A 14815-nucleotide genomic window follows, 5' to 3' on the forward strand; every position below is an offset into this window, starting at 1 on the left:
ACTATGAGTTTGACATGCACTTAGTTTTCTTTTTCAATGAGCTTATGGCCTTTTCTACTTGCTCTTAAGCACATGCTAGCAACGTAACCTAGCATGGTAGCAGGTCTTAATGTTGGTACGTAGTTGTTCTCTCATCCTTTGACCCACGAATCACATTCTTTACTTTTCTCTAGAAGGTGGCTATTTTCATTCTACCTAACGAAATACCAATCATTTCATGATTTCACCACTCCTGATATAATATTTTTTTACATCAATTTATCCGATTAGCAATTTTTCGTGGAGGCTAAATAAACTTGTGAGTAATTATAAAAGTACAACCACGCCCCATTTTTTAGGTGTATGGGTAGGGGGGGAAAGAGAAAGAGAGAAGAAATAAAAGAAGAGAGAAAAAATTATAAATATGATAATTTATGTGATAAGAAATGAAGAAAAATCTTATGGAAAAGAATGTATATGCGTATGGTAAGTATTTTCCTAAACTTATATATCTATCTATGGTAATATTTGTTGGAAGGATATTTGTTTGGTAGTTTTATGCATTAATAGAAATTACTTGCTTGCTGCACATTGGCAAGGGCACATGATAAGGTTGGCAGGTTTTGCAAAAAGTGAGAATGTGATATCGGTAAAGTAGTTGCTTTTTTTGTGCGTGTAAATAATGGTTGCCTTATCTTGAATAAATGTTCTTGATTGTATCTTGTTTCTAAGCTTGAATTGTATATGAACCATTGTAACTATAAATAAGTCAGATTTAACCATCAATGTTTTTATTGACTTATTGTAAATGCATAAAAAATAATGCTTTAGCACTAAGAGCTACAAGTAAAGAAAACTGCATATTAAGTGACTTTATTCTTTATTAAGATATTTCAATTTGGGGGCCATGTTATAGATCCTACTTTCCATGATCTTATACAATTTCGAATAAATTTGTTAGAGATGCAAAAGAAGATTATCAGTTTCATTAATTAATATAAGATATTGCATTGCTATAGAGATTCTGTTCATGCTTTAATGTTCTTATCTACATGAGCAACTTATATTTTCATGGTTTTATTCATAGTTCTAGATGTTCATATAGATTATATCATGTGATAGCTTTATCATGAAATAGAAGTTGCTTGTTTGTTGGAAGCTATAGAAGCAAGGTTGGCAAAGATGTCACTCAGCTATGTATGGATTTGCTTATTGTGCTAATCATCAGTCGCAAAGTAACGATCACCAAACTGCCCTAGGCCAGGGATCACATGAGATTTCTCATTCAGTGATGCATCAATCTCTGATGTCACAAGTTTAATCATTGGAAATCTCTCACAAACTGCATTTATTCCTTGTGGTGACTGCATCATGCATTGTTGTTAGTAATAAATAATGCAAAGAATCCAAAATGCATAAACATAGGTAAAGATAAGGAAGCAACAAATCAAAGTGACTCACTGCTACTAAATTTAGAAATATAATGTTAGATTCTGATACACCTTTGTTGAGAAGCAGAGAGATAGCTTTGACTGCAGAGTTTCCTGATGATTATAATCATTAGACACTGCAGGGGAATTTAGTAGTAACACTACAACACATGATACAGATACAATACACATAAGACATGGATGTCACTATAGTATAACATAGAAAATCAACATAAAACGATAAATCTTTTAATGAGAATAATTAATCTTTTATAATTTAATATAACTAGTAAAGTTCTATAATCTATTTAAGGCTTAAATATATTGTTGGTCAAGTAAACCTGATGTCATGATTTTTGTGGTGGTTCAAATGAAAGAAAGTTAAGAAATATTGGTTCAACATTCATCACTAAAATGTCCAGGGATCTAGCTCAATTGATTGAACAGGATGTATGAGTGTTGTAAACTCTCTGATACCGTATTTAATTCTTACGAATAAAAAAACATTCACCACTAAAATTATTTAGTGAGATATTTGATAGTTGGAAAATTATTTAGTTTGATGCTTAAATATTTTCTCAACTCTACAAATAGGTCACTTTTTTCAGTTTTTCAAGTCTTTGTAATTATTTTTATTTTTAATCCCTACAAATATATAAGTTTTTTGTGCTTGATGACATCATCACTTGGTGATGGGGTATTTAATAATTTCATCAAATGATTATATCATTATTTGGTGATGTGTCATCTGATGACATCATCAATTAGTAATGTGACCATCAAACACATTTTCATCATCAATTACCTCATCTTTATTTTTTAAGGAGACAACATGGAACAAAAGAAAAATATAAAAAAATTTAGATACAACAACTAAATAAAAAAAATTGTAGGTGCCAAAATCAAAATGTGGTACATTTAGAAGGATAAAACATTTTTAAGTCTCTATTTAATTAGTATATTATTTTCATTGCTAATTGTGTAAAAATTAAAAATAAAGGAAAGAAAACCATAAACAAATTGTAAACTTTAGCTAGAAACATTGTTTTTGAAAATTTTTGAGACACAGTTTCATCAAGTAAGTGAACTATTTTGAAATGTGCTTGCAAATTACACGAAAATGAAGAGTTGTGCAACATATTACCTCTGATTCTTAAGTAACAAATGATATTTTTCTTTGGTTCTAATTATAAGTAATAATGATCAGTTTTTAAACTTATTTAAAGTTAAATGCCTTTTATACCCTTAATTTATTAATAACTCTATTTACTAGACACCCACTCATTGGACTATGAATATTAACATTAAATGAAATTATCACTTATAACATTTAAACTTAAGGACACTTTTAGAATAAAATTTAAATTTATGATGATACTAATGTGACCATCAATTTCTTTGATCTTGATTATTTGTACTATATTGCTTATATATAGGATCAAAGGTAATAGTTTGTAAAACCTGTGGCCAAAACTGGATCGAGTAGCAACACATGACGACTTGCAATATCTTTTGGTAGCTTCTCATAGATTAACTGCATCATGTAAAAAAAAATGACACATGATTTTTGTAAAAAAAAATGATATATACTAACGTGTTCACTTTAAATATATAGAAATTAAAAAGTGACCATTCATCTCTCTAAAAAAATATAGTCTCATGAATTTTTTCCTATATAAGACTATATGAGGTAATAGACTAAATACTTCATTGTCCTATTATTTATCTATCAATCTAGAAGCAATTTAGGAGCATTGAACATTTACTGATCTATTATCAAACATAATAAGAGAAGGCATTAAGGTCAAACTATGAAACATAATCCCTATATATATAAAAATTAGAGTAATTATCTTGAGTGATAGTTTAGTTTTCATTCTTAGATTAGAGCTTTTTTAGGGTGTTTTTACTATAGTGGTTTTAGCGATATTTTTAAAATCTCATATCTTTTTCAATATATCATTTTTAATATCTTTAATTTTAATTTTAATTTCAATGTTTTTTTAAAAAAATTATCAATAATTAAAAATAAATTTATATTACAGTGTGAATGATTTACTATAAATCGAAAAAATAATCTATATGTCTAAAATCTTTATATATTACAAAATTTAATTATAATATAATTTATGAATTTAAAAACATTTATTAAATATAAATTTTAGTTATATAAAATAAACATTTATTTTGTGTCATATACAATCTAAAAATACTAGTAGTCTTGAACATCATATTTAATACAAAAGTAAACACAATAGTATCATCTTTCTAATAAAGTTAATATATCATATACAAAGAATGAAAAAATCTAACTAGTCTGAATCATTGTCTATACGGCAAAAAAACTCAAGTGTCAAACTATATTGAGAAAAACATTAACTAGAAATATTCACAACATAAAATATAAAGTAAAGTACCAAATTAGTCCCTCACTTTTGGAGGCGCTATCAATTTGGTCCCTGAGATTTAAAAAATATCAAAATGATTCTCGATTTTACATTTTGTTTATCACGTTAGTCCCTGCCGTAGTCTCTTAACACCGTTAGTAAATGTGTGATGTGACACGTTAAGTGCCACCTGGACGCACACGTGAAACTTCCACATCAATTTCTTCTACTTACCACGTAAGGAGAGACTAAATTGACATTAAAGGGACTAAAATAACATAATTTAAGTGATCATCTTTTTTCCCAAAATGTTAAAACCCTAATGGCTACTTTAACATTCACGTTTTCATTCCATTTTTCCTCCTACTCATACTCTCATCCAATTCTTATTCTTCTCCTATTCATCTTTCTCCATCTTTGTAGTTCTTCTTCTATTATTTTGTGGTCTACCATGTCTGCTAATTCAAGCACAAGGGAGAGTGTCACGTCAAACCGTCTTTGTTATTTTCGTATAAGAGCTATCATTCGAACAACAAGGACGGCAAGGAATAATGGGATACTGTTTTATGCTTGACCATTACCACAAGTAAGTAATGTTAATGGTGTTTTTTGTATTCTAATTTTTGTGCAAGATTGAATATGGATATTTTGTGTTGTGCAGCAAGATGCAGATCGATGTAATTTCTTTTCGTGGGTTGATGAAGACATTGATGTTGGTGCAATTGAAATAGGTAGAATAGAACCAATATAAGACTTTGGTCTAAGGTTGAGACTGAAGATTCTGCAAAGAGAAGTTAGGGTTTAATTTTAACATTTTGGGGAAAAAGATTATCACCTAAATTATGTCATTTTAGTTCCTTTAATGTCAATTTAGTCTCTCCTTACGTGACAAGTAGAAGAAACTGATGTGAAAGTTTCACGTATGCGTCCAGGTGCTACTTAACGTGCCATATCACACATTTACTAACGGTGTTAAGAGACTACTAACGATAGAGACTAATGTGTCAAACAGAATGTAAAGTCGATGATCATTTTGACATTTTTTAAATCTCAGGGACCAAATTGACAACGTCTCCAAAAGTGAGAGACTAATTTAATACTTTACTCATAAAATATATAAGTAAACAATAATTCTCATTTTATGAATTAGTTTTTAGAGTTAAATTAATCTCAAACTTACATTCTAAGTTAGTATAAAAGTTTATTCTAAATCCATTCACGGATCATCTACCATATTATTCATGCACCAAGTCTCAAAGTATTGGGTGTGAGAGATGTATAAGAAATAACTCAAGTCTCATATCAATTAGACATAATCTAAAGATAAAATATATAAGTGAGAGAGAATAATTCTTTATCTTATGAACTAATTTTTGAAATTAAATTAAGAATAAACTCACATTTTAAGAGTCTATAAAAAAAAATAAAACCAACATTCATGACCACATTCAAAATCCTTCATCGCACAGAAAATACATCTGACATTATTTTATTTTTTTTTAGAAAAAAGTTATCTCAAACTGAAATTTCCAACGTATCTAAAAAATGTAGAGATAGACAGAATAAAACAATTTATTCGTTAAATTCGGCATGCTTTGTATTTATCTTTTTCGTATTTGTGTAAGATTATGAGATAACTATGCACCCCAGGCTAAGTGCAAATGAACAGGAAAATGTAAGTAGAATAATGATTTTCCCAACTAACCTGTCGACCATTTGTGCCATGCCCATGAATAAGGATTTTACCAATTTTGATTCCCTTACAACACGCTCTTAATGCATTTTCCATGCTTTCTCCACTGATGTTAAAGTAGGAGGGAAGAGTAATTCAATAAAAAAAAATTAATAAACAAGTTTAATATGCTTTGGACACCTAAAATTAAAGGAGAAAAGTGTTGAACCAAAGGTTTATCATAAAGTCACGTGCAATATGAATTTAAGCAAAAATCATAGCTAATGTATATTTACAAAAGGTTCCTTTATGACTTAACAAATTTTCAAAGTTATAATTCTGAGTAGAAAAAAAAAACATTAGATATGTTTTAGGTCCATAATAACTCACCGGTTTTTATTTTAGATTTTTAATAATTTTTTCTGTTGAATATTTAATATATTAAAACTTTTATTTTAAGTTTTTACTGTCAAATTAACTAACATTTTTAAAAATTAAAATTTTAATATATCAAAGATATAATGAAACGAAAAAAAATTATTAGGAATTTAAAATATAAATTAATTATTTAAGAACTTAAAATACATTTAAAAAAATGAGATAAGATTGTGGACACAAATGGTTATTTTCACTTATGAGACTAACATTATAAATTTGGATGTTTGAACAGGAATTATGCTTTGACCTTTGACACGTCAGGAAGTTCTACTTTATAAAATTTACGTTCTAAACTCAATCTAAAGGAATCGTTGTTCGAATATCTATAGAATAAATAACATTGCTAATTATATTTTGGAAAATATTTTATTCCAAAACATGATAACTTAAAATTGTATATATTCAAAAAAAAAAAACTTAAAATTGTGTACCTTCTAATGACTGATACTCCGCACAACCTACTACAGAAAATTACACCAGAGTATACAGATCCTGCAAGCCAGAAGACAAACTAACACTTCAACCTTTTTATTGATAATATTAGAAAGTAGTGAAAACTACATTAATCATCCCGAAGGTTTTTGTAAAATTACACAAATACTTCCTATTTTTTAAACAATTAGAGTGAACCCCCATGTAGCTGAGTGTTAGTGTTAGTATAATATAGAAGGAGATATCAGTATAATATTTTCAAATATTATAATTGTTAGTGTAACATACAATAGGATATCAGTGTAATATTTTTAAACTTAAAGGAAATTAGTGTAAAATAGAAAAAAGTAGTGATATTTATAAATTTAAAAAAAAAAAAAAACTTAAAATGTGTGAGTGTAATTTTCTCTGTAATGTATATTAAAAGTTGACATACTAGTTAAAATAAATAAATAAATTTAACACGTGAAAAAAATTCTTTTTTCTGTTCCTTTTCCTTTTTGCACAATATCATAATGTTTTCTAATAACTTAAGTATGTAAGGAGTGTATAAATATAAATTCATAAAAGAAACATTACTCTATCAAAGTAATGTAAGGTTCAAAGTGAATGTAAAGGTAGGCCCCTACTACCATATGGTGTAAGAATACTATGTATATTGATGAAATGGTCAAAATACCAGTGTAAAGTAATTTATGAATAAAGTAATTGATTCGAGATTAAGAACAATTTCTTATAACGTACAATTGAATATGCATCACATAATCTGTAACACGGTAAATGTAATTAAAATAGGAGAAATGACCCACATTAATGTGGCAATTCTTATTCAATTGCACAAAATAATTAAGAGATTTCTCTTACTCCCAAAAATGATAGAATTTCTCGTAATTAATACATGACAATATATCCCCGACATTTGTTATATCCTAGTTACCTGTTGGTGTTATCACCTGTTTTTCAGAAAAAGGAAGATGACCCAATCCGTGCTCGACAACCTTAAAATTTCAAAAAATGTCATCATTCATTATCATTTTTAAGAATACTTTTTATTTACACAAACTTGTATACCAGTCTAATAAGACGATCTGAATAGAAGACAAAGTCATGCTTTGTTGTCTTAACATCTCGGATAAGAGTGTGCATTCCCTTTATCTGAGTACAAACACATGTTAGTTTAGATTCTTCATCCTCATCATTATCCTAAGCTTTATATACTTTCCATTTTTATATAATAGGACTATGAAAGTTTTACCTGAAATGTTGAACATATAACAAAAATATTGGGATATATTTTACACAAATCATGTTGGCCAAGCTTCATGCGTATGTTTTGTACTATTAAGTCAATGGCAACATCATTATCTCCTCCACTCGGGATGATAATATCAGCATACTTTTTAGTTGGCAATACAAAATCTTCAAAACTTGGCTTTACAAATCTGGAATACTGAACAATCATTTTGTATTTAGTCAAGGAGGACTTTAAACATTTTTAAACAAAAACAACTTTGAATAAGTTATATGCTGAAAAGAAAAAGCTACAAGAATCAATAAAAAAATGTTCAACTAGGGGATGTTTAGTACAATAAAAGTTATTTTTCATGTTTAAAAATTATGATTCCTAATTAATAATATATTTATTTTGTTAGGCATTTATATAAGTTCCTTTTCAAGGTGTAACGTGGTATTTTTATCACGAAAAAAATGTTATTTTAACTTGATAAAGTTAGATTTTCACTTCTTCCATGGAAAAATTGTGTAAAACATCCAGCAAAAATACATTCATTATCAAGAAATATTTTTTCTTGGAATGTTATTTTTTAAAATAGATACCAAACATAAAAAGTCTATGATCTCCCAATTTAAGATTTCTAAGAAACTAAAAACTTCTTCTAATCCCTACCAAATCTTCCTTTAATGTAGGTTATATCTTCTACATTTTAGATTGATATATTTTGTATTTTAATTTAACTTTATTCATCCTCACAAATATAGGATCCAATTCCATGCAAACAAATGATATATAAATTTTTTAACTAATCTCAAAAGTAAATAAAAAAGTGTAAATTCCTTCTTCCCAGAATTGCTTGCTCTCATAATTATTTGCTTTATTATGTTAGATGGGCTTTCCAATCCAATGCAAGTGAAGAAGGTGGTCAATATAGTAGGCATGCATATCACATTTTAGAAATGCATCTAGGAGGGGATTAGCATCTAAAAATTATTGAAAGTGTAAAAATCATATCAAATGTAGAGCTAATAACTTGATTATAATCAGTAATTAACTTAATTCACATTGAGTTATATTGAAGCATTACAAAGGCTTTATTTTATAGTTCAAATGAAGAATGTAGTTCTTCTAAAAAAAATAAGAATGTAGCTACTTAGATCTTATTTACCTTCATTAGATGGAAACTATAACCTTCACCACATTGCTTGAAATTTGAAGGTAATAATAAGATCTAAGGTACCTGCATTCTTCATTTTGTAAGATCTAAGGTAACTCACTCTTATTTAAACTTGCATTTTGACTTAACCATATTGCTAGAAAAATATAACCTTAACTCCTATTAGGGATTCACCAAGCAAAAATAACATCATGAAATTATTTATTTTGTAAGAAGTGACATTATCAATATTTCTTTTTCTTTGAGGAATAAATAATTAATACCGCTTAATTCAATCTGCATGTAGGCTTTTCCTTCAAAATGTTACAAAATATGAAACTAATAAGGAGTAAGCTTACTAACTTGATCCAAAACATTCTCAATATTCCTCCCACGCTCAATAGCAAGGCGTTGCATCCTTCGTGTAAGGCGCACATCAGAATCTGCATTGCTTAAACAATAGTAGTCTTTTTAACCATATATTTGTATTACTAGTCCTAGATATAATGCTCGATCATTGACTGAACCGTCTAAAGGATCATTAAATAGAAAAGAAAAAAAAATTAGAGATATTGAAAGACATTTAGTTCACAAACTCACAATAATTTAATCCTATATAGAAATTTAAACCATGATAATAAAAAAAATGACTTTGAAACATCTTTCTCTAAATCAATGAAGGAGCAAGAGGAATACAAAATGAATTTTCCAATCCTCAACATGTTCTTTTGTGCTAGTCAGAGAAACTATCACCATATTATTAAGGTTTTGGCGAATGTTTGTGATACTATTAAAGTGCTTAGTACCAATTATACATCCTTTCAAATAATACACATATGCTAATTGTTTTCCTTTTCAATTAGTATGTATCAATATGAGTGAGGAATTAAAAATAATAACTAACCTTCATCAACAAAGATCTTCATGTTCAAAAGATTACGAACACCAGAATCATGAAGAACTAATATCCCTTCTAAAACTATTATATTTGCAGGTTGAACCTGTCAATTGAATGCATCCAAAGAGATTATATTTTAATAAACAATGTAATATATATATATATATATAATGATGTATAACAATCAAGTTATTTCAATAGCTTGGTTACTTCCAATAGCAATTTCGCTAAGAAATAAAATTACATATTAATATTGTAGCAATAAGGTAACTGACAATTATACACACATCAGTATCAAATACTTAATTAAAAAGTATGACATCAACCTTAACTAAAATCTATCCAGATGGTTTCAATCTCTTTAATAATCACATGTAATATTTTTTATTTTCAAAATTCATATTAGTACCTGACGTCCAGCTTCAATTCTCTTATGGGAATTGAAATCATAATTTGGTATAGTAACAGGTTGTCCACATTTTAATTTCTCCAATGTTGAAAGCAAAAGCTTTGTATCAAAGGCATCTAAAAAATCAAGAAGAGCCAATTGTTCTTATATTGGATTAGATTTTGAAACTAATTCTACATCAAGTTTTGAATTCCATATGCTACACAAAATTGGATCGACAAGATTCATTATGTACTCACCAGGATGATCAAAATTATACTCATTAACTTTCTGCAACATCTTGTCGCTCAATGAGTGATAAAACGAGTCCTATAAAATCATGTGCAAATGAATTGTAAGAAAAATCTAAAATTAGTTATTGCCGTGAAAAAATATTTAGACAAACAAATACCATTATCATTTCAAATAGGCGAGAAAAGCATACACAATCAAACCATTAGTTTATCCAAAAACCGAAAGAAAAATATATTCAAAATTAACAATTAATCTTGTTTACTCCCATTCAGAAAAATACAAGACAAAGAAAAACACTAACGTTATCAATATAGAGAATAAATATTATAGAGAATTAGTTACTTGGGTAATGAGGACAACGCGTTGATCGTGAAGTTGAGTATTTATCATGTTACATACAGTTGTTTTTCCAGATGCAGTTCCACCAGCAACACCTAAAAAAAATTCATTTTGTAAAAAAACAAAAGAAAAATAGTGAAATTGAAAATAAAATATGTAAATGTCATTTGTACCAATAAAAAAGGGTTGTTTTGGGGATGATGGAGCTTTGAAGCCATTGGATTGGAGCGTATGCTTGTCCTCAATGTTGAGGTTCAATGGTGTAGCCTCTTTTTCAAAATTGTTCATCTCCATTACTTTCCGTGTGTATATCTAGGATCCTTGTATCATACACATAACACATTCATCTATACTTGATATCAAACAACCCAATACATACGGGAAAAGAGCATTACCTACCTTTTGTGTTTGCTAATGTTGTGGAGAATTCGTTACTACATATTCTATAGGTAAATCTAATTAACACATCATTCTCATAAATAATATTCATATATAATCTTTGTTAGTTAATTATTAGTTTTTTATATATAATTTATGTAGACCATTGAATATATCAAAATGATTTATCATTTTCTCGTTAATTAGAGACAAATTCATGTGGGCATGAATATTAGTAACATTATTACAAATTTTGCTTGGTGGTGCATACATTTGGGTCAGCTTAGAGGGGAGTGATTTGAATAATTTTTTTTTTGTTGACTAGTGATTTGAGCAATTTTATGAAGCCAAGTTTAGATACATTGTCACCATTATACACTAAAAATATCAACGTAATTATTATTTAAAAAAACATTATTGATTAATTTTATGTAGGTCGTGTCCAGAAGTTTAAAAGCCTTAGACAAATTTTATAATTAAGTGCCACTTTAATATAATTTAATAATTTTTATTTTGTTCTGCTAACATTATGGTCTGCAAATTTGTTAATTAAAATTTAATATCAAACAATTTTAACACTTCATTTTATGATAATTCATTTAATCATTAATATCAAACTTAATCTAAAAAATTGAAAGTTTCTCTTAATAATGAAAACATTTGCAATTATTATTAATAATATTTTATAAACATTATATTTGAGTCGGCCCAAATGTTGCCTGATGATGCATACATTTGCGTCAGCTTTGTGGTGAGTAATTTGAATAACTTTTTTTGGTGAATAGTGATTTGAATAATTTTTATGAAGTCTTAAGTTTAGATACATTGTCGCCATTATACAGTAAAAAAAATATCAAAGTAATTATATATAATAAAAAACATTAATGGTTAATTTTATGTGGGTTGTGTCTAGAAGTTTTGATGCCTTAGACAAATTTAATATTTTAGTGCTACTTCATTATTATTTTATTCTTCTAACATTTGATATGAAAATTTGTTAAAAGTTTAATAAAAAAAAATTCAAATTTTCGTTTTATGATAATTCATTTAATCACTATCTTGCAACACCTTTAATCTCAACTTAATCTAAAAAGAACTTCTCTTAATAATGACAATATTTGCAATTATGATTAATAATATTCTAAAAATTACAGAAACTAAAAAAAAATAAGTTTTAATATAGTTTAATACTTTTAAAAAAAATCTTTTGTTGGTATTTCTTTCACAAACTTCATTTTATGAAAAATAAATGTCAAAATCACTTATATCAAATTAGTATAATGCTCATTAAAATCTTAATTTGTTTCAAAATTAATAAAATATTTTTTATAGATTATCTTTTAAAAATTTAACTTTTTTTATATAGAAAAAGAGGCATTTTTTATTTGTAAAAATCAAATGCATTTATTAGGTAGTTTACAACAATTCATACACCTAATTCAACCAATTGAGTTAAATTCCTTGAGAAAAAAAGGGAGGCATGCTAAGTCATCACAATAAAGCTTGCAATCACAACCATGTTGGTGCCCCATGTTTTATCCATTATATATACACCAAATATAATTAAAAGACAAAAATCAAATACAAAACCTGGGGCATAAACGGGACCCAAAACCAATCACCTAAACCTAAAGAAAGGTAAAGGGTGTCTATTACTCTTCCCAAATAAAACTAGAAAGGAAATTCCACCAAGTAAAACCCTGTACATGGATATATGCCATGAGAAGTAAGTTTGCCAATCCATATATTTCATTCTCTAAAAATATGAGAATACATAAAATTTACATTACAAGTTATTTTTATACAATTCAACTGTTTATTTCTAAGACGCCAAGGAACTACGTTAGGAAATTAAAAGATTTTATGACAAGGAGAGAATCACACTCAAGCCTTAAATTGGTCCATCCTAAAGTGAATCAAAAGGTCACTAGATGGGGAATGAATAGTGACACTTAATCAACTATGTTTTTCTCTACAAAAGAACTCTCAGTTTCTAAAGTTCCTTAAGATATATCGGAGTTTAGTTTCTAGAAGCTTTGTTAGGAGCAATCTTTATCCTTTGACAGTTCTTTCTATAAAGATAATTATCTAGTAAAATCTTACAAAGATAATGAATGTCATATACTACTTCAAAAGCTACTTAAAAATTGCCAGATCCGGGATTGTGTAGAATATGCTTTTATCTTTTAATATGTATGAGTAGAGGTTGCTTCTAAACTTTGAAGACAGTTTGAGAAAACATATATATAATGATCTTATATCAAAGATATAACATTTTTAAAACAAGTTTCTCAAAATAAATATGTAAAAATAACATAACAAAAGAAATAAGAAGGATAAAGCACACATAATTTATATTGCTTCACCCACGACTTTGTGCTACATTCAGTCCCAACACCTATAGGATTTCTAATAACACAAGCACCAATTGTGATATTCTTTCTTTTCTTAAGCCTCCATATGCTCCGACAAGTTTCTATAGGCACCCCCTAAGTATTCTTTCTAAAAGTCTCTTCAGGCTTCACCCGAGTATTGTTATATTGCCTTAAATACTCATTTTGTCTTAGGTAAATAGCCATTTTTGTCTCTCATTATGTAATTCACTGACAAATGCATCCTGAAAGATAAAAATATAAAATGTAGTCCCTGAAAGTGTAAAAAGTGTGACAAATATATTCGACCATTAACTTCTGTCCATCACCGTTAATAAAATAGTCTACATGGTACGAAAGGACAAATTTGTCACGGAAATGATCGTCAACGTGGATTGCCAGTATAGGGGCATATTTGTCATAATATTTTTTTGACTTTTTGTCTTCTCACTCCGTAGTCAAATACGTCCCTAAAAGATAAAAATGCAAAATTTAGTCCCCGAAAGTATAAAAAGTATGACAAATATATCCGGACGTTAATAATGAATTGTATAGGAGAGAAGTTAGGGGAAAAGGAATTAAAAAATAATAAAATACAACTTAAGATTTAAATTCTTATATTTTGATTATCTATCTATTTATCCATCTATCAAATTGTTAATTAGTTTTTTAATTAATCAATATAACTACTTATTTTCCAAAATAAAATAAATTTCTTTAGTTTTATGATATAAAAAAATTGAGTTACCATTTTAAAAAATGAAAGCCTTTATTTCTTCAAATTTTTTGTTTCTTTAATTAATTATTAATCTTTATTACGTACTCTACCATAGTATATCAAATGGAATGCAAGGTCGTTGCAGCCCCTAAATCAGCGAGAGATACAACTCTCTGTCCCAAAGGCAAAGAATAAAACTCCATATTACTTTTTTTTTGTTTTGTTTTGAAGTTAACCTATGTATTAGTTTAAGTATTATTGTATTTTTTATTTAAATTTATTTGGGTTCTTTATTTGTTAGTAACTGTTTTCATTTCATTCATATTATGTATAATAAGTATTATCTTGAGTGGAAGCACATGAGATATATCCAAGGGATTCTTTCATATTTGACGTATATATGTACATTTTATTGATTAAGAAAAAAGACTTATAATTTCAGTTTAGCTTTATCTAGTTTAAATTTTGTGATACTTTTTTTTAAAAAAATAGTTGATTAAATTCTTTTTTTAAAAATAAATAAATTTGGTCCTGCGGCCGATTGTGTTTTTTCTACTCAAAACTCTCGACATATTATTTTCAATCTAAATATAAGGGTACTTAAGTTTGAATTGGGATATAGAATAATTTTAAAGATTAAAAGTGAGAAATTTAGTAGAAATTTGATAAAATTATAAGATATAAGATAAAGTTTTTTTTAACAACAAAGATTAAGGTTTGACAAGGAAATCAAAATAAT

At 27.6% G+C, this 14815-nt stretch overlaps 1 protein-coding gene across 1 annotated transcript; it reads right to left on the reverse strand.

Moving 5' to 3' along the window:
- Positions 1-1196: 1196 nt before the first annotated feature.
- Positions 1197-10860, reverse strand: LOC100803453 (uridine kinase-like protein 5). Its single transcript, XM_014771572.2, has 14 exons — positions 10782-10860; positions 10612-10703; positions 10275-10344; positions 10036-10151; positions 9633-9729; positions 9092-9171; positions 7594-7788; positions 7410-7493; positions 7276-7336; positions 6338-6398; positions 5502-5595; positions 2871-2943; positions 1441-1523; positions 1197-1343 (listed from the first exon to the last, which is right to left on the reverse strand). The coding sequence occupies exons 2-14, from the start codon at positions 10657-10659 to the stop codon at positions 1197-1199; spliced, it is 1209 nt and encodes a 402-aa protein (XP_014627058.2). The 5' UTR covers positions 10660-10703; positions 10782-10860.
- Positions 10861-14815: the final 3955 nt, after the last annotated feature.

The sequence above is a fragment of the Glycine max genome, chromosome 19 (assembly GCF_000004515.6).
Source record: "Glycine max cultivar Williams 82 chromosome 19, Glycine_max_v4.0, whole genome shotgun sequence".
Classification (NCBI taxonomy): Eukaryota; Viridiplantae; Streptophyta; class Magnoliopsida; order Fabales; family Fabaceae; genus Glycine; species Glycine max.

Coding starts and splice junctions, on each gene's coding strand:
- LOC100803453 (XM_014771572.2), bottom strand. CDS start 10,659: ATGATAAATACTCAACTTCACGATCAACGCGTTGTCCTCATTACCCAA. Junction 10,152..10,274: donor GTATAATTTTGATCATCCTG/GTGAGTACATAA, acceptor TTGATTTTTTAG/ATGCCTTTGATACAAAGCTT. Junction 6,399..7,275: donor ACAGGTGATAACACCAACAG/GTAACTAGGATA, acceptor TCTGGCTTGCAG/GATCTGTATACTCTGGTGTA.